Source organism: Rhipicephalus microplus, chromosome 8 (genome assembly GCF_043290135.1).
Source record: "Rhipicephalus microplus isolate Deutch F79 chromosome 8, USDA_Rmic, whole genome shotgun sequence".
In the NCBI taxonomy this organism is placed as follows: Eukaryota; Metazoa; Arthropoda; class Arachnida; order Ixodida; family Ixodidae; genus Rhipicephalus; species Rhipicephalus microplus.
Window position 1 is genome coordinate 15,351,879 of NC_134707.1, and position 23,534 is coordinate 15,375,412.

Sequence of the window (23,534 nt, forward strand, 5' to 3'; positions counted from 1 at the left end):
TTGCATCATTCGCGTTGGCACCGCGGAATCGGGACGCGGGCGATGAATTTTCGCGTTTCACGAGACATGTGAGGCATTCTTGTTAGTAATTTTTGCTTCGAGCACAACGTTACAAAACCAGCATCATGTTACAGCCAATTGTGAAAAAACATATACATGGCAAAACACGGTTGTCTAGCGCTCTTTGCACTTCGTGGAAGACTTTCCTTGTTTAAACAATACAGAGTACAAAAAAATTTGTTAACCTGAAACACTGCCACAAAAAGCTGTAATAATGTTAAGATCCAGTTCGAATATGTTGACAGCCACGTGTATGAACACACGGACAAACTAAAACTCAAAAGTGCTATTTTGTCCGAATATACCTATTATTCCTAAATATATAAATCCAAAATAGCTTTATGCGAAGGGTCTACATAATTTTCATGTGTTTATCACTTTTTGTTTTTATCACTCCAGGGCCTGCCAGCAGATCCTGATCGTCCGACGCAAAAAGATATATTTGAGTAGAGCTGTCACTTGTGAAGTGTTGACGTGCCCAAGTGTGTAAAAAGTCACTGTAAATAAACTCTAGAAAACTCTATATCCATAGCAAATAAATTTATAGCAAATAAAACAAAACAGCGAAAATACTGGAAACCACCACACCCTACCCTACTTCCTGCCCCAAGGACTGGCCTTGGGCTTTGAAAGTGTTCCACACAACGTTTTACTTTTTACTTCACTCTGTCCGGAACAACGTTCTTACACCAGCAAGGGTGAAATGAACGAGACGAAATTTATTGACCGGGAAAAAAAACACTTCAAAACCTACAAAGCTGAGAATAAACACGAAGAAAGAAAATGCGCAGTGAATGCATCGCTAAACTGCTTTTTTTTTGTGGGATCACTTGCCGTGAAACGCCTTGGCATGCTTTTCGTACTGGATGAGCTCTTCGCGGAGCAATATCTAGCATTTTTTTTTTCTAGGGTAAGCGGTAAGCGACAGAGTTTGTATCTGCACCGGCTCAAGGAAACTGCGGCCACATTCCACAGTGCCCTCTGAATATCCGAGGTCCTTTTACGAGAATGTCCGCATGGAATGAGCCGATGCGGTGCATTTTATGCTGGCGCATTTCTTCGGTGAATGGTGGACACTTGAACTCCCCAGCTGATGTTTTTGTGACCTTTGTTTTTTTTTTTTGCTTTACACATAAGTGTTGCTGTTTTTCTAAGCTATGGAAAACTTGTGTGTTATGATGCTGAAAGCAATTCTTACTAACGAACTATTCGAGAAGCTTTCTCAAGAACTGAAAAAAAAAGAAGTGCAACGTTATATCCCTGTTCATGGCTGCCAGAAAGCAGCGCCAGTAAAAGTGTCATAAGAGAGTGAATTACACTGCGAAAGGCTTCGGAGAAATAGCATAAACTGATGTAACATAAAGGGGCTTATTTGACAGAACTCGCTGACGATTCGGAATGGTGGCAGTCAAGGCCGATCACGGACTCCTTGCATGAGAAGCGTTGTTAGAAAAAAGAAGAGCAGAAGGGGGGACCTACTAGGAGACGCTGAAGAAGGAGACGTATTACGAAGCCCCAATGCATCGTCGCTGGGTTTTTAAGTTATTTAACAAAAAATATAGGCGAAATATACATCGTTGCCAAAATCCACTACTACTGATTTTTTGGGCATTTTACGAGACACAACCACGACATTTATTTCTCGAAAGCATAAAATGCCTCATAAGACGTGATTATGTAAAATTATGCAAACTTGAACAGCGTTCGTGGAACGTAAGATCCAATACCTACAATGTTTTGTAATATACTCAGTGCTCTATTGTCAAGGGACCGACAACAAACTTCGAGCTAAAGACGAATTACAGGTTATCATACCGTAAAGTTCACTTACATCACTTCTGATTGAAACATTTTGCTGCTCACGAACGCTATGCTAGTGAGAGTACCACGGCTAAGGAGGATGTCGACGTTAGGGATTTCGGCCGGAATTTCACAAGTAATGTTTCTTTATTTTTTAACTCCTTGAAAAACCTGGCTCTTCGCAGATATTTATAATATAAAATTTGAGCGGGTCGTTGAATTCGATTTATTCCAACGTTGGTGTCGCGATTATTGTGTTCAGCTGCTGACCGGGTTGGATCCCTGTCGCAGCTGTTGCATTTTGACAGAGGCGAAATGGTAGAGGTCGGCGTACTGAGGGATGTCGGGGCATGTTGATGAACACCACATAGTCGAAACTTCCGGAGCCCTACACTATGGCGTCTCTTGTAATCAAATTATGGTTTTGGGATGTAGAACTCTAGGTATTACTGTTATGAATTCTGTTTAGGAAGGAATATGGCGTGAATGACTGTACATTAAATATACAGTAAGTGACTTCGCACTTACAATACGAAAATACAGTATATCTTATTCGTACACTTACACATAATCTAATTTTTCAAATAGGATCTAGGTATCAAATAATATACATTTGATTAGTGCATTATTGATAGACGGTCGACCACAATGCGCGTCACAAAGAGTCGTACTCTACAAACGTCCGTGAATTTGAATGTTTACAAAGACCACGTGCCTGAATACAATGGCTCATCGGTGACGTCAAGGCTTTGGCCACGAACGTCTTTCTACCTTTCTGACAAGACCTTCCGCCTGAATCGATGCTTTCAAAACTGTGGCATGACCTTGTCAAAAAAAAAAAGGACAAGCGAGAGCAATGACGATTTGTAGTTGTAACGTCCCAAAACCGCGATATCATTATGAGAGACGTCGTAGTGGAGGGCTCAGGAAATTTCGACCACCCGGGGTTCTTTAACGTGCACCGAAGTCTCAGCACACGGGCCTACAACATTTCCGTCTCTAGACAAGCGAGAGTGATCTCTTCCTGTTTATTGCCGTCTCTTCCGCTAGGGAAAGTGGGGAGGGTGTGTCGCTTTTCTGCGTGAACGTACACCCGCTGCGCCTAAACGCGCTGACTTATGATGCGTCTAGGGCACACGCGGATCTCGGACAAATCGTCGACGCTGTCGACCTGAAGGCCACCTATGGGAGGATCGCGTCGAAGACGTCCCAAACGGACATCGATTGTCGTCCTACGTTCGCCTGTTGTCGGATCACGTGTCGACGCCTGGCGAACGAGCACTCTGTCTTCAACGTCTCGTTATGAAGATGATTCGGTTTGCCATTCCGGGATGTGCCCTAGATCTGGCGTATAGTTTGTTTTCTCTTGTAACCCGTATCGTCGACATATCTGTTGTCTACGCCGTCATCGCCATGGTGACAACAGATATGTCATAATATGTAATTTCAAATACGGTAAGTATTATGCACATGATATACCCCACTTTCTCGCTGCCACGTTTTGCAAAAATAATGCGTCTATCAATTGAATTTTTAGTCCGCATGGCATGTTAAGAATAAGAGGGCCTATATTTTATATATTTTATTAGATTTACTCCGAAACTGCATCTGGGATCAATTTTTTGAGTAATGAAGATATTCATTTGTTTGATATTGCACGAGGTTCATGAAAACTCGACGTTTTCATGATATGTCTCAAAGTAATGCAGCTTTTTTTTTGTCATTTTACGAAACAAGACACACCATACATGGACGGCCATCTTGTTTTTTAGACTGAAAATTCCATGAGGGCGCTTAAGACGTAAGAAGTGTTTAGAATGCGTTGACTTGCGCACAGGGGGTTTTTAGAGAATGTTGTATCCTGCACAACGAGGTACGTGCATGTGGCATAAAGATAAGATGTTTCATTTTCGGCCCAGGAGACCGAAAGTTTAAATCACAATGTCAGAGCATTTTGTTAACTTATTGGGGTTCATCCGGCTCCGATATGTGGTGCATTTACGTTACTCACACGGGTACCTGTAACGTCAGTCGTAGTTACAGACCACATCTGTCTCTCTCTATCACGTTTAACTTATCATGTGCCACACTGTAGAGTATAGCCAGACTTCCTGCAGAAATTTCTTTCGCAACAACAATATACTGAACGTTTTTACAGCACAAAAGACAATTTTTGTTTTTTAGGCTTAACTGTACGTGGAGATGCTTTGTGCATTAGAAACAAACTCCGCGATACATGATAAATTTCCTGTCAGGCATCGCATGTACATGCTTGTTTTCGTCATCAACATAATCATCTACATCACCATCATTCTAAACCTGTTTTAATTCACTGCAGGTGGAAGGCCTCTTCAAATGATCTTCGATTCACCACATTCTGTGCGAGCTCATTCTATCATATCCTCACAAACTTGTTTATTTCATCCCTCCATCTAACTTTCTGCGCTCCTCAACGGCGTTTTCCACATCTTCTCGACCATCCTGTTAATCAGGCTGTACAGTGGTTGTGTGCTACGCGTTACGTGATCATCACAGATATTTTTTGTCGACTGCATCGCCTACAACTTCTGTTTGTTTCTCGACTACTTCTGTGACCCTACGTTCTTACTCACACACGTTTACGTTCTAGCGCACGTGCCGCGACACTTAACGTTTTTTTTTTGCTTTGATATCTTCCATGTCTCATGTACAAACCGTACAACTGGCTGTATACAGCGAGTCTTTACTTTGCTGTTTAATTACAGTTGCAAACTTCCTGGTATTATTCGGTAGAACGTGAGCAAGATAGAATATCGTTATGAAGCCCGGTTCGAAGTGCCTTCTGATTTACCAGCATTGCTCTTCTGCTCAGTGGACATCCCCACCATGGTACAAGAGTAGAAACATCTGTGCGCACAATATTGGTCGTTTGAAACTATCCTAGAATACCTAGCGCTAATACAGTTCCGAAGTGTTCACTACGTTATACTTCTTCCTCTTGCGAACGGTCAAAATACCCACACCACGTGCGTAAGACACCCGCGTATCTGCGCGCATTGTCAATGATGTTGCCAATGCTGTTTAATTAGGCTTGAGTGCTCTGTAAAGGGTGGGCCTTTGAAGCATCGACTCCTTTGAGTATTTGTGTGTGTTGAAGCCTGGTTACAGAATGCAGACCCGCAATATTAGGTGCATTAGAAACACAGCTTGCATGTGGTTCCTGTATACATTTGCCCTGGTACAGCAAGAAACACTGAAGTGGTGCTGTGGTCGTACACCTGCTTGCAACTAAGAAGGTCTGGGTTTAATTTCCACTCGAACGGAAAGGCTTTTTATTTGCATTTATCTCAAATCTAGGCTCCCGGAACGCGCGGGTTCTTCCTCACAACCAAATCCGACATCGTAATCCATGCGAAACGAGCTCTTTAGTGCTATCACGTTTAAATACAACTACGGCATTGCAGATGTTTTGCGAGGAAGCCAATCACACGATGTTTCTTGAAGGCGTGATAATTCTGCGAACCCATCGCAGGTCCTGGAAAAAAAGACCTCCACGAAGACGTGAGTGTGAACAGAGATCGATTTTGCAATCATGGTTCTTTTTTTCCCGAAGCACGCCGAATGTCTCCACACAATGTCATCTGTCATAGGGGAACGTTTCTTCCATTTCGGTGTGTTATTCTTTGTGTTACACTCAAAACGTACGCTGCAAACGAGCAGTGAAGGAGAATCCGCTTCAACAAAGCTTGTACTTGGGACATTTTGAACGGAAGGAAACAGAACACATTTGGGAGCGTTATCATTGGTGCGCAACAGTCGTGGCAATCCTTCAATTTTGACTTGCACCGTATTTCCTGAACTTTACTCAGAAGTCATTTTTTTTTTGGGGGGGGGGATAGGGGTGCCGTATATCTAAAAGCTCACGCAGTGCTTCGTTTAGTTTTTGGAAGAGAAAGCTTTAGGCACTTTGTTAAACAATAAAGTTGACAACTGATGTCGACCATCCTCCCAGGGCGTGCTGGTGGAAGTTATCTTTTCTTCCACTTTTTTTTCTTCAAGTTTGCATTACAATTACTTGTATTTACATCCCCTATGCCTTCCGTGGCGTTAATGTCTGTTACTTCACTACAATATTGCAGGGTGTTAGTTATAGACACACAATGCATGCACTCTTGTGAGTAAAAAATGGTTTACCATGTTCGACACGGCCTTGTGACTGTTTTGCGTTGTTTCCTGGCTTTTCTTTCATATAATAGATTGACTCTCCGCGAACTTCAGAAGATGCTTTAAATTGGCAGGCTTGCGGGTTGTGAAGTACGACTGCTGCCAATTTTCTTATGAGTACCAGTCTTAGGATTTGCAAGCCCACACAGAGCTGAAAGAAGGACGCTTAAGGAAATTCACGGAGGACCAATCATTGTCATGCTTTCTGAATTAACAAGAGTTTCGATGCCAGTAATGCTAGATTTCTTCGTAGCGTATTATTTTAAACTTTATGGACTTGAAAAACAGTGAATATTTTGGCAAGTTGAGAAATCCGTGAAAGCCTCGTTCCTGTTCGGGTTTTCGTTCGGGCCCTCTTTCACTAAAATTAAGTGGGCCATACGTATTCCGGCAGGAACCTCCACCTTTTAACAATAAAGAAAGACAAAAATTGTCTGTTTGTTGAAAGGTGCCTCGGCCATCTGCATCCTGGTCACTCAACGCGAGATCCGAAGATAAAAAAAATGAGAGAAATAATTCAGTGGACGCACTTGGTAAGGCTCCTGAACTTTTGAGCGTATTCCGTGTTCGCTAGACATTGATTCCGTCCCCGCTACGTGGCCGGTTTTGCAGGAATCGCACTTCTCTTAGGTTTTTTTCTTCCGTCCATGTTTTGATCTATCCGAACATCTTTTAGTCTGGAACTCTGTTTCACTCATACAACCGTAAATTATTATGGATATTTACCTTATGTCATAATAAAGTAAAGCATAAGAAAAAACGTAGATCACTTTATAAACGTAAAACACCCGCGTCGACAAAACTTAACTTCCCAGTTTTGTGGCCCTGGAAAGCACGACATCATGTTGAGGCACGCCTGAGTGCGGGAACTCCCAACCAATTCTAAATTCGCTGGGATTATTTCACGCACCCCTATATCTAGGCACACACGCGCGTCCCTGTTACTTCGTCGAAATACTGCTTCCCGACCTTCGGTGGAAGCCACACTGTAGCACTTAGCCGCGACCCGCTATTGGCATGAACATCATCTGGTGGGTTTCGCTCAATAAATTAAAAAAATACATCTGTTTGCGTTTGTATTGCTAACCCATTTCGTAAATAAATAAATAAATAAATAAATAAATAAATAAATAAATAAATAAATAAATAAATAAATAAATAAAATTTCAACGGCCCTCACAGCTCGGACAATGAGCCGCCACATTCAACGGCGTCTATATCTATCACCACAATTCCTCTCTGCACTATTATTCTAAGCCGCAGCGTTCATACTCGCTTCAATCTCAACTCTTCAGCGCCGTCTCTGTGCAGAAGTTGTTTTCGATATCGCTCCCGATGCACATCGGTGTGTGAATGCGGGCCGCGTCTCCAGAGGACCCGTCTGGTTTCCAAGCAGAGGGTTCGTTCTAAGGTTGCCCAAGCTCGAAATAAAGTGCCCTCGTTCTACTTTGCATACTGAGAGCTTCGAGTGCGCCTGCACACAGGAGATGCATCTAAGATGGCAGCTCGTAACGGCGCGCGTTCGCAGCACATTCGTAGCTGCTGGTACGTGCCTTTCCGTTACTTTACTTCTTTGAGTGTGTTTCGCTTCGGCGTCCTCCTTTTCCGATCTTCTTTTATGCGGGCGTGCTACGCTTCCGTACTTTCTTTGCTGTTAATAAAGTGAAATTTTCAGGTGCCGCAACAAATGTTAAATGTGACTTTGGAGAACGCTTCATTAGTGCCAGTGCGAACTCTTGCTCTTCAACGAAAGCTGTCGGTCCGTCTTAGTTCAGAGAGTGGTTGTGATTCGAAGTCACATGAGGGGTAGGGCTGCTTGCGTCACACGTGCGTCTGAGAGTTTTTACCACGGAGATGCAATCGATTTGTTCCCCTCTCTACAATACCTCTGTCAAATTCGTTCCTCCTCGTTCTACCTTTGCGGTTTGAAGCAAAGCCGCCGCCTCCTCATATCTCCAGTGATGCCACAGCGTCGCAGTGACGCGTTCCCATTGGCTGTTCGCATGGCGTCACAAACGGTGACGCACTATCTCAAGACATTGTAATTCTTGCAGAGCCAGCGTGACCTCCAACATTGGGGACTCGCTCGCTCGATTCCGTGCCGACCAGTTGTGCCCCGCGATCTCTGAGGACAGCGCAGCTCTGGCCGACCGGCTCGCCCTCTGCCATCTCCCGACGCCGTAAGGCTCTCGCTGAGTGGTGCCCCGTCCTCGGACTCCTGCGACTGTGTCCATATTTCTCTATCTTTTCTTTACTTTTGTATGTGGGTGTCCTCATCTCTATCCCAACCCTTTTGAATCCACCCTATCATTTTTCATCCCTCCTTACCCCCCTCTTTCGTGAGACACTGTTGAGGTGTCGCACTGTGATGCAGACAGTTACGGGGCTAACTTTTACCTTCTTTGCTCGCTTTTAAGAATAACTTTAACAACATTGTGAACACGAGCAATGCAAGACGCCGCCCCAGAGATCTGTGCACAAACGACGGAAAAATCACTTTATGTTTTTTACGTCCGAGTCTCAGCATGATGGGTTCTTTCCCCGCTGACTGCTAAGCACACACGAACACTAGGCGATGGGCGAAAGCAGGAGCAGAGCCCGGTGATTGGCTGGATAGGGTGCATCTGCCTGGAAATGACAAAATAGTCGAGGCGCTGCTGTGGTCATCGACGGCGTAATCATTCTAAAAAAAAAACAGGACGTGTAGACAGGAACATAAAAACGAAGTCAGGACACTACAAGGTTGACTTCTTTCGTGCGTGCATGTTGAAGGCAGCGTAATTCGTCAGTCTATTTCCACCTCGCCTAGCAACGACATTCCTGTGCGTCGCCATGTCAACCGGACCAGCTGGTAGGACATCGCTTCCCGCCACCACGAAGTCGCGCAGCAGTGCCTAGCGATGGAGCACTCGCCCTCTCTTTTGTCCGTGATGTAATTGTGCACCACGTGACTTACCCAATGGATAGCTATTTCCTGCGACGGAATTCCGCTTGTCAAAACGTTCTCTTTCACTATACCCCAGCTTATGGGTTTATCATGCTTTTAAGCCTCCACCCGCTCCTCCACTGCTACCATGTTTTCATTTCTGCCGGCTCTCCTTGCTGTTCAGCCACAATAGATTCACTTATTACTAGGCGTGACTCTGTTACAGGCAGTGATCCTTCAGATAGACGCAAAAAAAGCCTAAAAAATGTGGCAAAAACGTTGTTAAATTACAACTTATTTTCTTCATTCTTGAGATTCCAAATATTATCTGTTCATGTTTGACGTCCGAAAATTAGGATAAATTCGTCAGAGACGCTCAAGTGCAGGGCTTCGGCAACTTTCACCACACGGGGTTCTTTAACGTACAACTAGGCCTAAGTAAACGGGCCTCAAGCAAAATACAGTCTCCGACTATAGATGCAACGATAAGTGAAAAGGCATGCTGAAGCAAATCAACAACGACAATCAATTAAAGGGGACAGGATGTAGACTTCGGAGCAAATGCGGAAATGCTTTGACCACACAAAAAGCCCGAGCGGTTAGGAAGCAATCATGCCCAGATATCTAGGGCAATCACAAAACCATTTCGTGTTGTTTGCTCAATCAATGACCGCGAAAGATTCCAGCTTCACATTCCCCAGCCGAAAGCGAAGGGATTACGCCACTGTCTCTCAGAGTTTCGCTTCTTTGTTTCATTCTTTGTATTTCTGTACATCTCTTTAGTTGATACTCTTTGTGTCGATATGGTGTTAGTTGTAACTCCTACTGGTCGCGGAGGCAAGCGGACAGTAAATTGCTTCTAGGCTAGATTTCTATCATTTGGATCGCCGTTTCTCCACTGGAGAAACACTTCGACAGTCATCCAGAGCCTTCGGTTTCGGACCATGCCGAACGCGTCGCTCAATGCTGCCGAATTTTCGGTTGCTGTTTAGGAATTTGCGAATCGAAACTTCGTAGTCAAATGTGCGACTTGTGCAAGTCCCAAGATATCATGTCTCCGTGACATAGTCGTAAGCTAAGGTAGACAGGGTGTTGTTTTTTAGTCTGCGTTAGTGGCACGAGAGCAGATGTCTCACTCGTTTCAGTCTGCTTTTTATTGTCTACGAAAATTGAAGGGTACCAGACGCCTCACTTGCATCAGGCTGCTTTTTAAAGTCTATGATAATTGCAGGGTAGCAGATGTCTAGCTCGTCCCAGAATCATCCGACTGCTTTGCGTTGTCATCTCTGGCCCGTATGCCATTTGTAAAATGGCCAACAACTGCGTCAACTCTAAATGTTATAAAACCAGAGTGTAGTAGGCCATAATGTAGTAGACGCAGCGCTTTCAATCGACGTTTTCAACAAAAAAGCACTGTTTGTGCTACGATGCTCTCGCATCCTTTTTCCCTTGCTTGCTCGGAAACGGCCCGAGATCGTGCTCAAGAAAGAACGTGTAAGACAGCGGTTTGCAGTGCTTTTATAAGTGTTGTTCATTTTTGTGAAACGATTTAGTTATTGTAAGCAAGTACTTAACCATCGGTCATTTCGAAGCAACTCTCTTAAATTTTTGCATCACTTGTAGTTTTCGTGTGTCTGCGGATGTATGTCTTGCAAGCAATGTCATTTAGTGGAATCATGAACCTTTGCTGCTTGAGTAACCTGCACCCTTTGGGACCTACACCCTTCCTTTCTGCTCTATTTCAGTTGACACCACTGAAAGAAGGCCAATACCATAGCCTGCATTGCCCCTACGCTTTTCATCAAAACATCCAAGTTTCTACTAGTAGCTCTTATATCGTACACACATTTGTCTCCCCACATTATTTAATTTCCCTCTCCTTTTGAAATAATAAAAACGGAATAATTTTGCTAACGTGGTTGCTTGGGCGAGTTGGTACGACATGATTCACATAAAAAACAGCGCCAATAACGAGGGACAAGAAAAGAAGGAGAGAGACAGTGGCACTGATTTACAACAAATTTATTTGCTGGAACACGGTTCCAGCAAATAAATCTTGTTGTAAGTCAGTACCAGTGTCTCTATCCTTCTTTCCTTGTCCCTCGTTATTGGCGCTGTATTTTATGTGAATTATTTTTCCATATTTAGAGCAGGCTGCTCTGGAATGATTGGCCTCAAAAGCAAACTTATTGTCATTAGCAAAAATAACACATATTGGTATTGAATATGAAGTGAGCTTTGGATATAAATTCTTGCATGTACTACCAAACTGTGCTTTTAAGTCCTGCACCTAATCGTTTTCTCTCATTTATACTTCACCAAAAACTAGCCTTCTTTGACTATATGTGCATACATAATTTTTTTCATGACTATTTGAAGAAAAACAAAGCTCTTCCACTTGCGAAAAAAAAAACCTCTGTCTTCTTGTTTGTCCATAACACCAAACGTTTCACTTTGCCTAATATGAACACCTTAGACACGCGACCCCTCTCATTGCATCGCTTCGTTAATTTTCATTGTACATAACCACTTTTCTTTGTACTTTGTTTGGCATTGGGGTTATTCTAAATCAGTCGATCAGTTAGTGGAACGGTACACCCACCATTATAACTTACATAATAGAAATGTTTGACTTATTAGTTGCCAGCTGATTATGTAAAATTCTTTCCTTGGTATGTCATGTCATTTTGCCATATATTTTTTTCTTGAGAAAATAGTCATTGTTATATGCTTCTTGCCAATATACATTTTGCGCTACTTTTTTGCTTAATGTGTTGGGTTTGTCCTTAGCTTTATATTGTTCTCACTTTACACTACTGCTTTCTATAAAAAGTTCAATATGTGTTATTCATGATATTAACTCCACCTTGCAAGCACTGCAGTAGAAGTAAGCAGTATTGTCAAATTGATAAATAAATATAAGTACATTTTCCACTTTTAGGTTCTCGTAACTGATAATATATCACTAGACAGTTCACAAGTAAGAGTTATCACAAATGAAGAACTGTTATAGAGTAACGTGCGTTTACGCAACAACGTATTTTAATAGACATTTTGTATTTTTGCATATATGCGGAAAGATACTCCCAATTTCTATTGCCTTTTCTAATACCTATTCTATTATACTCTGTATATTATTTCTAATATTTTAAATTGTCAAAGAATGTAAGTTTTACTGCTGTTATTTTTAGGCTGTATTTATTGCTATTTTCTGTACGGTCGCCAGGCTCCCTGAAGGTATTCTTGCTTTTTTGCCTGGTGAAACTGCCAAACATTTGAAGCAGTGAACTCAACACATTCCTCTACAACGTTGGAACAGCCGGCTCCCACACGTCCCAGCATGCTCCAGCCTCGTGCATACCGACACAAGTAGGTTTCGATGACCCCCACTAAAACACTCCTCCTTAAAGCTCATTCACGCTCTAGTTTAGGCTGTTCACAGCCAGGCGAAATCAGCAAACATTATAAGTGCAGGCCAGCCTGCCGTTCCAGTCTTTTAGGCAAGCGTGTTGACCTCTGTACCTATGTTCCAAGGGAATGTGACTCACCAATCGTGGACACCACTGTGCCGACGAAGTAGAAGGACCCCACAAAGTCCCAACGGGGCCTCTTGTTCGGAAGCAAGTTCCGAGACGAGGCGTTGCCGTGCTCCTCAAGCAGCTTGACCACGTCTTCGGGGTCCACCGTGCCGTTGTACTTAAGCCAGAAGTCTCGAAGGACCTGGTCGTACCGTTCGCGGGCCTCCGCTTCCCAGGGTCCCTCGACGGCCCTGAAGAGCAGGGCACCCAGGATCATGTACACGAGTAGCACCACGCCCAGAAGTATGAACCGGGCGTTTTCCTCGCGAAGTCGCAGTAGACGTCGACAACAGCCGCCCTGGCGGCGAGGCAGCTGCCGCTTCATACAGCAGTACGACACTGGCACTTCACCATCGCAGGTCGTCGCAGGTCTAGGAGGTCTTCTGCCACAGACGACGTCATCGAGGAGAAACTACGTCAACTCTCTTATCCTAACATAAGCATGACCCTACACCACGTATCTCTGTCTGCGCTTGCGTATGCTCTTAGATTCATTGAAAACCTTTAGGTCAGCAGCATGCCTATAGACTAACATGTCTCGAGACTACAGCAACAAGTCTCCACTGTACAGATCTTACGAAAACTTTTTCATGGACGGCGTTGCCTGACAGACACACAAATGACCCACGTATGGCAATGTGTTCCTGGCCTATCATTCATAAGTGCATGTGTTGTCTTTGAGTTGTTCAAAACCTGTTGTGCGGTATCACATTCCGTCATTAGACTAGAGGCCATCAAAGACCCCTGGCAGGTGCGTAGTCATGAACGTGACAGGAAAGAAGTTATAGTTTGCTTGCGTGTACTGTTCCCAGATCTACGATTGCTCGTACACCTGCTTCCTTTCTATTACTTGTTCTGCAATTTACTGTAGTAGACCGTGAACAGTGACTGAACGGTAGCGTTCCGTTTGTGTTCCTAGTTACTGCGAAAATTTTTCACTGAGGTGTGTTGAAGCATTCGACGGAGAAGCATACAATGTAACGCTGGATAACACAGCAGCACACCCTTCGCACTATTGTCTGCTCTGGATACTTTTACACTCACGAGTGCCAAAGCACTCAAGGTTCCATCACAACATAAAACGCACACCACGCAGCAAAACAGTGTTTGCACTGCTTGATGCCGAAGGCAGTTTTACACCCAGGTGTCTTGAATCCTTCAAGGTTCCAGCATACAACGTAAACGGAAGCTACATCGCAGAATACCACTCGCACTGATGTTCAAAGATTCACACTCAGTCAACCCGAATCCTTGAAAGGTTTATAGAACAATTCATGTTGACCCTGCGGAAAAATGCTAGCTTTTCTATTTAATAAAGACAGCATAAGTCATGTCGTAGACTGTAGTAGCTCCGTATTTAAATAGCGATCCAAGTGCGCTGTTTGCGAAAATGTGTCGTTTCAGCTGCTTCCTCCTCGGTGAAGTATAGAATGAAGAAATGTGCGTAATTTATAAGCCCCGACCTTTTTATACCCTGCCCTGGGGGCAACCAATGGCAGGTTGTGTTTTAAAATTGAAGGAAATGTGCGGAGTGTGCACTTCACAAAAGTGTATACTACGCACAGTTGTCCCCCAATTTAAAGTAGATCGTTATTGGATTGAAAACACCAACGCATTGTATTCAACGCAGAACACACGTATTTACGATTAAGAACATGAACCGTTTTTTTTTCGTTGGACGCTGTGCCTCGAACTGTCGTTCAGCAGGTTCTTGTTTTTTTTTACGTATCTAACGAAGACATCTGTTATTGGCACATTAAGAAAAATTGAATCGTAAATAAAACCGTTCTTGAGTCTTCAAGCAAAAAGTTTTGGCTCCCACTATTGAGGCTAGCAGGTTTGCTTGAATATTTTGCAGAAATTTCAATGATTCCAACTGTTTATCAGAAACCTTTTTTTAACTTTTTATTCCTTGTATAGAATTTCACTCCACTTGTTATGCTACTCAATTATTACAGACGAAGAACCGTGTTCTTGATGTTCAATTACTTTGGCAAGCCGAAGTGGCGGCAGTTCTACGTATTAAGATGTTGCGGTTTTTACAAAATAGGACAACAAAGCACAACACTTATATCGGAGCTTGTCTCTCGTTAAGCAGAACCTTGATATTAAAGTTTGTACGTACAGCTTGGAAATGAAGTATTGCTTAGCTCAGATATAGGGGCGATGTTTTTTCGCCTGCTCACATAATCATATTTTGAAGCCTTAGTACGCCTTTGAGAGCGGTCATGCTGATAAACCAGAAAACAAGTACTCTCATGAAGGTAGAGTGCTTTTAACCAGTGGAAGTTTTATTGTTAAGAAAGATTTAATGTAGCAGATTGCCATAACACGAAACCTCTCTTGTTCCTGCCTTACGCAATCGAAAACGAAGCATAAAACTTTTATTGATTTATTTTGACATGATTTAGGCTACGAGATCTGGGGTTCTTAAAAGATAAGCGTACGTTATCTGACCTGCTAACGAACTAGTTGAAAATATTAGCTACGAGAGCTAAGCCATTCCTCAATGTTTTTCTAAATGTGGGACACGCTTACAAAAGGCAATGAAATCACGTTTTTCTTTTCCTATTTTTAAGACGTTATTGACTTTGAATCAACCTTAGGGTAACCTTTAGACACCCACTTGTACTTCATGTATATCTAGCTGCCGAAGTTACCTTAAAGTATGTTTGACCTTGTATCTTGTAGACACTACGCGTAATTACGATTCATTTGATTAGGCAAAGCTACGTGCCCAGATAATGTGAAGGAAGCAATGTTTTAGTGGTCCTTACAATTATGGCCAACCACAGTAAAAAGTCTTCACTTGAGTTATATTTCTGAAGGTACATTTAAATGCTTTTTATTGGGTATGCCACAGCTGTATTCTTGAATATGCGAAATGTGTCCCACAATGCTGACTACATTACACGCACCAGTAAATGATCATTCATTACTAGCTTATTTGAATACAAATTAAAATGATTTTTATTAATCTATCCTTAGAGCTCTTTTCTGAGTCTACATCAATCTGAGCATAAAGCTGCTCTTTAAAAGAGTTTCAGAAAACACCTTTTGCGAAAATTTTCGCGGAAATTTTAATTGCAGGTAACAGGGAGTTTAGCGCTGCTGTCAATAATGGTTGAAAGGAATTTTAATTGTAGGTAACAGTGAGATTAGCTCTAGTGTCAATAACGAATAAAATGTTTCAGCACAAGCTTAGATATTTAATTACAGCGAAGCTTCCGGTGTAGTTAGTGCGCCTTGTGCTTAACGTTGATGTTGGGTTGAAGTGAGCCTTGTCGCCAGTGTAAATGAACTCAAGTGCAAGCGCATTGCGGCAGTTTCAAGCACTTTGAAAAAAAAAAAGCTTCAGTGTGTTTTCTGTTGATGGATGTCGATAGTGATCGGAGACGGTTGGATGAGCTACCATAGAACAAAAACGATTGTCTCTACATTGACGGTCTGGAAGTCAATCAATCTTCCTGTCTGAGAAAGCATAAAAGCTAGAAGGGAGTATTCAATGAAGCTATTTACCATCTAACTGCTGAAATCAAGCCTTAATTAGCTTAGTAACAGCTTACGTGCAGCCTTGTAGAAGCGTTAAGAACCTACGCGTACAAATTAAATATGCTTGCTACTTTTTTTTTTGATTGGCTAAAGTACTGAGCTTCTGTAGCAGTGAATAAGCTGCCAATATACTAGCACAACACTCTCACCTAAAGTGCTCATATCATTTGGTATTTACATGACAGACAACATTATAAGTGAACTAGCGGATGCATTCGAAAATGCAATCAAGAGCGAGCTATCTCGTGCTCACTTGAAGCTGCCTCCATCAATCACGGTAATAATTTTTCTTCTACATGTCCTATGTTTTCAAAGGTGAGAGATGGTCTTGATCACTTCAACAAGAAATGTTTAGCATTTGATTTTTGCATTGAAATTCACTTGATTAAGGAGTTTATCGCTTACGATTTAGGCAAGTGCCTGAGATCTCACACAATCTAGATCAACGCAAACCGCTACCTGTTTGCCAGGCCCTTCCATTCAAATTGGAACATACCTTAAACTTCGTACTCGTTTCTCAGAGCTTCAATTCGGCACTCGGCCTGTCAAAGACCAATACGTTAGTCGCTTGGGACCATAAGTGCCGCATCGCATGTAGGCTCTACAATGCTGAACTGACGAAGAAAGGGTGAAAAACTAAGCATAAATGCTCACAAATAACCGCTACTTCGTAAACTTTTGAAAAAATAATGTGCGTGATGAAATAGTGAACAATTACCTGCGGCGATGTTTATGCTTTGAATAAAATCAAGGGGTACTGAATGAGGGTGCTTAATCTATCAAATAACAGTCACCTCTGATAATCTCCCGACCGTGAGTGCCGTGACAGACTATTGAGTTGAAAAACAAAAGAAAGAAAATAAAAACAAGGAAGTGACGTCAAGTAAGTCACGCCAAGGGTTATCCGTGAACCTAGCTTCAAGGTATCAAACGTATCCTCTTGAAGTCGAACTCACGCGCGAATCACGCAAGCACCACAGCGTTGACCACACACCACCCCACGGCACGTACACCGACAGAAGAGACAACGTCCACACTTCTGACGTCACAGGTGAGGAGCAAAATGCCCTGAAACACCGCTTCTACGCGAGCGTATCCAAAAACAGTCACGTGGTATGGGTTGAACTACAAGCGAAGGGCCACTTGAATACACGCGCGGCCGCTCCACACAAGAGTGGCAGGAGATCAGCTGGTTTGGAGGGGCGGCGTCGCAACACTGAGGAGAAGGTTGTGAGCGCTTTCCGGTCTGAAAAGATTCTTCCTTATCCTCTTCCCTCATTGCCGGCGGTTCTTTTCCTCCTCCTCCATCTTCAAGTGACGCTTGAGCGCCACCACCATGTGCAGTCTGCGATTGCGGGGCCATCTATCGGGTAATCGTTGCACCATCCGGCGATGCTTCGCCACAGAGGCCACCCCTGCCCAGCCGCAACCAGCACAACAAGCTTACTAGGTTGAGGAAGCTAGCATATCTTTATTGGCACCTTTAATGGAATGTTAGTTATTGTTCTTGATGACAAGTTTTTTCGTGATATTTGAAAGCGTCCTGCTGAAACTTGACGCATATATGAAACAGTGAGAAATTCAGAACAAACCAAGGCCGTATTTCAGATGTTCTGATTGTTCGCACTACTGGATTTGCTTTCCCTGTGCATAAATATTGTTTTTTTGTTTTACTTTTGCTTCATTAAACGTGAAGAATGCAAAGTGAAATTACGTATTCACACAATGAGGCATCGTTGATCGTGTCGATGAAAATCGCAAGCATCGGGAACTAATTTACATACCTCGGTAAAATCTCCCGGATGAAGGTGGTCAACGTGTTCACAAAAACAATTTGACAGAAAAACATTGGAGAACAGACTTCTTTCTTTTTTATGTTAGTGACACACATTGTACTTTGGTTTTATTCTTGTTTCACGCTGTTTATTTATACCGAAAACAAGAATAATTTATAAAAGTTCAAACAAAGCTTGTTAGTAGTCTCCTCATTACGTGGCATCAACAACTCACATTGTTTCGGTGGACTTTGTTTGCACTTGTTCACTTACCTTCACAAGTGCATTATTAACAGCTAGCTTAATCAGACTTCCCAATTAACAGCTAAATAGCTAATGCTGTCAGCGCTGACGTTGAAATTCATGGATTTGAAAGGTGCCTTTTATCGCCAATCGCCTGAAAAAAATCAAGAAGTTGACCCCATTCGTGCAAAGATGAAAAAACTTTGCACGACTAAGGAAACCTGATTGAGCGCGCAATCGGCGAATCTTTGCATATCAGGCAAAAATGTGCCAGTGAACGCTCAGTCACTCTCCTGCCCATAGAGATAATATTTTTGTCAAAATTGTAATATTCTGCCTCAAGGCGCACGTTCCACACGCTCTCCCACACGCTCGCTTTTTCGCCTCGCAACGCCGACGCAGGCAGCGTCTGCTAGCGAGTTTCTTGACAAAAAAAAAAAAAAAATGACTGCTCGTGCTGCACAACCGTTCAATGGGCAGGCTATATACAAAATACAAAGGCGCTGTATAGTGTTTTCCTAGGTAGTGCCGGTGGGACCTGTAAGTTATTGAAGAACAAAATTTTGCAGCGTGCGAGTTAACTAAAAGCGGACTGCGGGTCTCTGTGTCCAAGCGAAGTCTTCTGTCGCTCATTGCACATTAGCAGCAATTGGCATGTTCCAGTAATAAACACCGGTCTATCACTGTGTGTTCAGCGCCTCCCCAGGTTTCTCTCTTGCGCAATGGCATGATGAGGGCCGGCGTCAACTTCGCCGCCAGTGTAAGCGTTAGTGCCCGCTGCTTCGCAACCACACATAGTTCTCTTTAGTGGAAGACGGTGTAACTGTTTTATTCCGTCTCTGCTTTCAGCCTGTTATACTTTTTTTCTAGTGCTGAAAGCAAACCGGAACGGCACCATTGTTGACCTCCCAGCCTTTTCTTGCTTGTGTCTCGCTTTCTACCGATATTCACCGTTTAGGCCCTATCTGAGAGAGTAGGGTCGTAAACCGGGTAACGTGACTGCTTTACTTCTTCCTACCCCCTTCCCGCATCTGTACACGTTGTCCGTGCAAAGTGCCTGATTTTCATCTTCTCCTAATGTTTAATTCAGTACCATTTCACTGTTTCAGTAAAATGCAGTCAGTAGGAAGCAATCTGGCCAAGCTACCAGATTTTAGCAAGTGATTGCTCAAAGAAAATACGCAGATGCTCACGTTATCATAGGAGCCCCGCCGCGGTGGTCGAGTGGCTAAGGTACTCGGCTGCTGACCCGCAGGTCGCGGGATTGAATCCCGGATGTGGCGGCTGCATTTCCGATGGAAGCTGAAATGCTGTAGGCCCGTGTGCTCAGATTTGGGTGCACGTTAAAGAACCCCAAGTGGTCGAAATTTCCGAAGTCCTCCACTACGGCGTCTCTCATAATCACATGGCGGTTTTGGGGCGTTAAACCCTCCATATCACAGCAAACAGACCTTTTCAATCTTTCTAATTCCGTTTAGTCTATGTAATCTTGCACCACATGCTTTATCGGTAGATTGCCGCGCCTATATATTATGCGGAGAGTTTCAGTAAATGCCAGTTGTTAGTGTCCGCACTGTCCTCCGGTTTGTTTCTTTGGTTCGTACGTTTGAATTTAGCTGCATTCATTCGACATGCAAGATCCCCATCTAGCCCCGATTTAAGCCGTTCTAACGTTTTATTCTATTGTGGTGTTTCTATTCCCTCGGCGCAACTCGTGACTTCAGGAGTTTGTTCACGTCACTCCAGAATGAAATACGCTCTCGATTGGTCAACAAAGGAGATCTGTATGCTGTGAATTGCTTCTTGCTGTAGTCGCATGCCCGTTCTATGTTACGTTGTATGACTATCGTGCAAGATAAATTGTCTTCCCTTTTGCGCTTGCGACCACACAAGCAGAGATGGCAGTGTGTAGTGGAAAAGTGCGAAATCTGAACTGGCTTAACCCTTATAGGGCTGACATTCCATGCGTTTTATAAAAGAAAAATAGGTGGCGAAAAAGAAATATCGCTTGAGGTAGGCGAGGAAAAACATACCATCTCGACTTTAAACTTAGGATATGGTTTAGGGGTCCTTTAAGCCTTCTTTTTCCCTCTACGTCAATTTAAACGTTTTTTTTATGTCTATCGCGGTAGTACAAGGGTTATAGTTTAGCCTGCTGATTAAAGGCCGCAGGTTAGATCCAGGTGGCCGTGGTTGTATTTCAATGAATGTGGTGGGATTGAGGCCCGTATACCTTGTAATGTGAGTGCGCGTTACATAAACACCCAATGGCCAAAAATCACAAAGCTCTACTCTACGGCGTATCTCATTACCGCATACCGTTTTCGGCACGCGCACCCCACCATATGATACTGAAACCTGATATATTACTGAAGCTAGTTGATATTAGGTAGGGAAAAAAGACGAAATTTCTTACTGTATATGATCGCCTACTAGCTGCATTGTATTACACAAGCGCTAAAGGAACAAAAGAAGGAGAACTTTTCCTGAAGGACTTGCTTCTTTGATAGCCGCGACAAAATGGATATAACAGATAATTAGGTCAAAGAAAGCATTAGAGACTGTAATGAATATCCGTTAATTACAGTCTAGTAATTATGGCGTGGATTAAAATCAATTAAGTTGGACAAAGATCAGGCTGTCCGTCGGTGCGATTCGAATCCAGGACATACGAATAACGCGTCATGTTAAATGTCGGGGAAAGCTCGCGTGAACGCCGTAACACGTGTTTACGACATCATATAATCCGACATTTCTTGAGACGATTGTTAATGTAAAAGGGACGCGGGCAATTAGTTGTCGTCGGTGACGTCAGCAGTCGCGAACGACTTTACGACAGCCCCCTCTGTCTACATTGGCTCGCCAAACAGCGCTTTCAGCGACAAGCAGGTTACCCGTAAATGCTTCTCTGGCCATGCTAATCTTTTCGTACCCATTAGGATTTGCAGAATACACTTTCGCAAAGCCGCGAACTCAAAGGGCAGTCTGTACAAACCAACAGGGTGGGTGGAGGTGTTAGGATAGCAAGGACGTGGAAGGGGGTGGGGCGTAAAAGATTAGCACGAGACTTTGGGCTATTAGCGAATTAACGCTGTAAAAAGGGAGGCGCCCCGTCGTGCCGTAATGAGTGACGCGTAAATGCTTAGAATACTCAGAAGCACGTCGTTTTGTCCACCAGGACGTCGAAATACAGACATTCAGTATTTACTTCAAGGAAAAAAAATCCTTGTTATCCGACCTATCAATGTGTATGACGCAAGTGGTCGGTGCACAAATGATGTAAGAAAAAAAAAACATTTTAGAACTTATCGCGTGATCATGCAGTGATTATTTGTGCGTAATACTGGAGAAAAAGGAACTCGAGAAGATGACCAACACTGACTGTGCGAATGAAGGTATTACAAGAAAAATAAAAAAAAAGCCTATGAAATAGGCTGAGGAAGTAACAGTCATTCAGGACGGGTATTTCGAAGTACGAGATTTTTGATTGCGAATACTGCTCAGCCCCTGAGGGCATATCTATGTTATTTCGATCTTGATTTATTGGCTAATAATAAATAGATGTACTTCACCACTCAAGTAGATACTCAAGTAGATAGCGAAAATATCATTAAAATGTGGTGAAGGTAAGGTTCTACATGATAGCTAAGAGCGCAGGTGACTTTTGTCCCCGGATTTGTTAGGTAGCTGTCTTAAGGTAAATAAGGTTACAACCTGGCAGCAGTAAGCACAGGAACGGGTTGATTGGCGGATTATGGGAGAGGCCATTTCCCTGACGTGGGCGTAGTTAGGCTGATGATGATGATGATGATGATGATACTGTTGTGGATTACTACGTTAAAAGTAGACCACATGACCCCTTATGAATCCGACTGAAGTGACTCGAAGGTGACAGACATCTTGGTTGTCTCTTCAGTCGATTGTTATGGTCGGAGGCATCAGAAAATTTCACATCTCGCGCGGTATTGTAGTGCTTTAGAGATCGGCTCACATTTAAACCTTTGACGAAGTGACGGCAATAATAATGTGAACATTTGACGTCACGTTTTAGTGACGTCAGTGGTGCAGTGATTACGTCAGAAATTCTGGCGACTTATGACGTCATGACAAATTGGTGTCGTAACATGGTGGCTTTTTTGCATCACTCGCGTTGAAAGCGACACCAACGGCCGCTTTCCGCGTTTGAACAGGCATCTAAAGCTTTCGCCCTAATAAAAAGCTCAAATTATGCGAATGGCTTTATTCATCAGATCACAACCTCACAAAAAGTGTAAAACCTAAATTGAGGACGATGCAGCGTGAAAATAAAAATAAAGATGATAGGTGTAACCTTACAAAACAGGTGGAGCGCCGAGTGGGCCAAGGAACAAACAGGGACTAAAGATATCATACTTAAAATCAACAAGAAGAAATGGACAAGGGCTGGGCATGCAGCGCATAGGCAGGATGACCCCTCGCCATAAAGGGTAACCGACTGAAGTCTGAGAAGCTTGGTGGTTTGGACTAGTTAGCAAAACATGATGATTGGTTTAGCGCGACCTCAGGACGACGACAAGGGGACAAGAAGACGAGTGCTAACTTCCAACTGAGTGTATTGTGAAGAGCGCGAAACAAAAGGAGACCGTTTTTGTCGCATGGTTTTTCTGTCGCATGGTTTACTGTCAGTCAGTGCTGGACTGAGATACGCTCCTAGCTGCAGGAATCTGAGTGTAAATGCCTGAGGCATGCTAAGTTTTCTGTGCTATGGCGGATTCTCTCACCTCCACAGACCGAAAATTCTTACTAAGCTCATTGTACGTCGTTGGAGAATATTTGTTGTCCAGAACCTCATGGCCACGCTGTTCAGTAGCTGCGTGGTCGACAACTTCTCGCGCAGCTGTGTGGGCCATCTTGTTGATGTGGGACGATGCGCCCTCGATCTTTCACTTGTGAGCTGAGAACCAGGCGATTGTTTGTTGCGGTACTCTCCTGTTTCGCAGCATCCGCAAGGCAGATTGGAATATGGGGCCCTTACCGAATGCTTCGACTGCTCATCTCGAGTCACTGTGTATTGTTGTCGTCGTGTCGTCTAGCAGGGCCAAGGCTACGGCGACCTGTTCGGCTGCGTCGACCATTGCGGTCTGGACCATCGAGGAGAAATTAGCAATGCCATCTTCACGGTTTTCAAATTATTGAAAACAAATTAGCCAGACTACCTTTTTTATAATTTCGTCAAGCCAGCATAGGTACTGCAAATACAACATGTTCTCCACTGTGCTGATTTATAGAAACTTTTTTTTGATTACATGCACAATTCCTACTTCACTTGTACTCGGAGTGTGGCAGTTAACTCATTGCTTTCGAATGCAACGAATGTCGTTGTGTCTTATCTTTAATGTAAACATTCGACAGAAGTCT

At 43.3% G+C, this 23,534-nt stretch overlaps 1 protein-coding gene across 1 annotated transcript in view; it reads right to left on the reverse strand.

Moving 5' to 3' along the window:
* LOC119165215 (potassium channel, subfamily K, member 13) overlaps window positions 1-17,625 on the reverse strand; it is an 84,640-nt gene extending 67,015 nt beyond the window's left edge. The window contains exon 1 of the mRNA XM_075871159.1: window positions 12,538-17,625. Coding sequence (XP_075727274.1) covers window positions 12,538-12,892 — 355 coding nt within the window. The 5' untranslated portion in view covers window positions 12,893-17,625. The remainder of the gene's footprint in view (window positions 1-12,537) is intronic.
* Window positions 17,626-23,534: the final 5,909 nt, after the last annotated feature.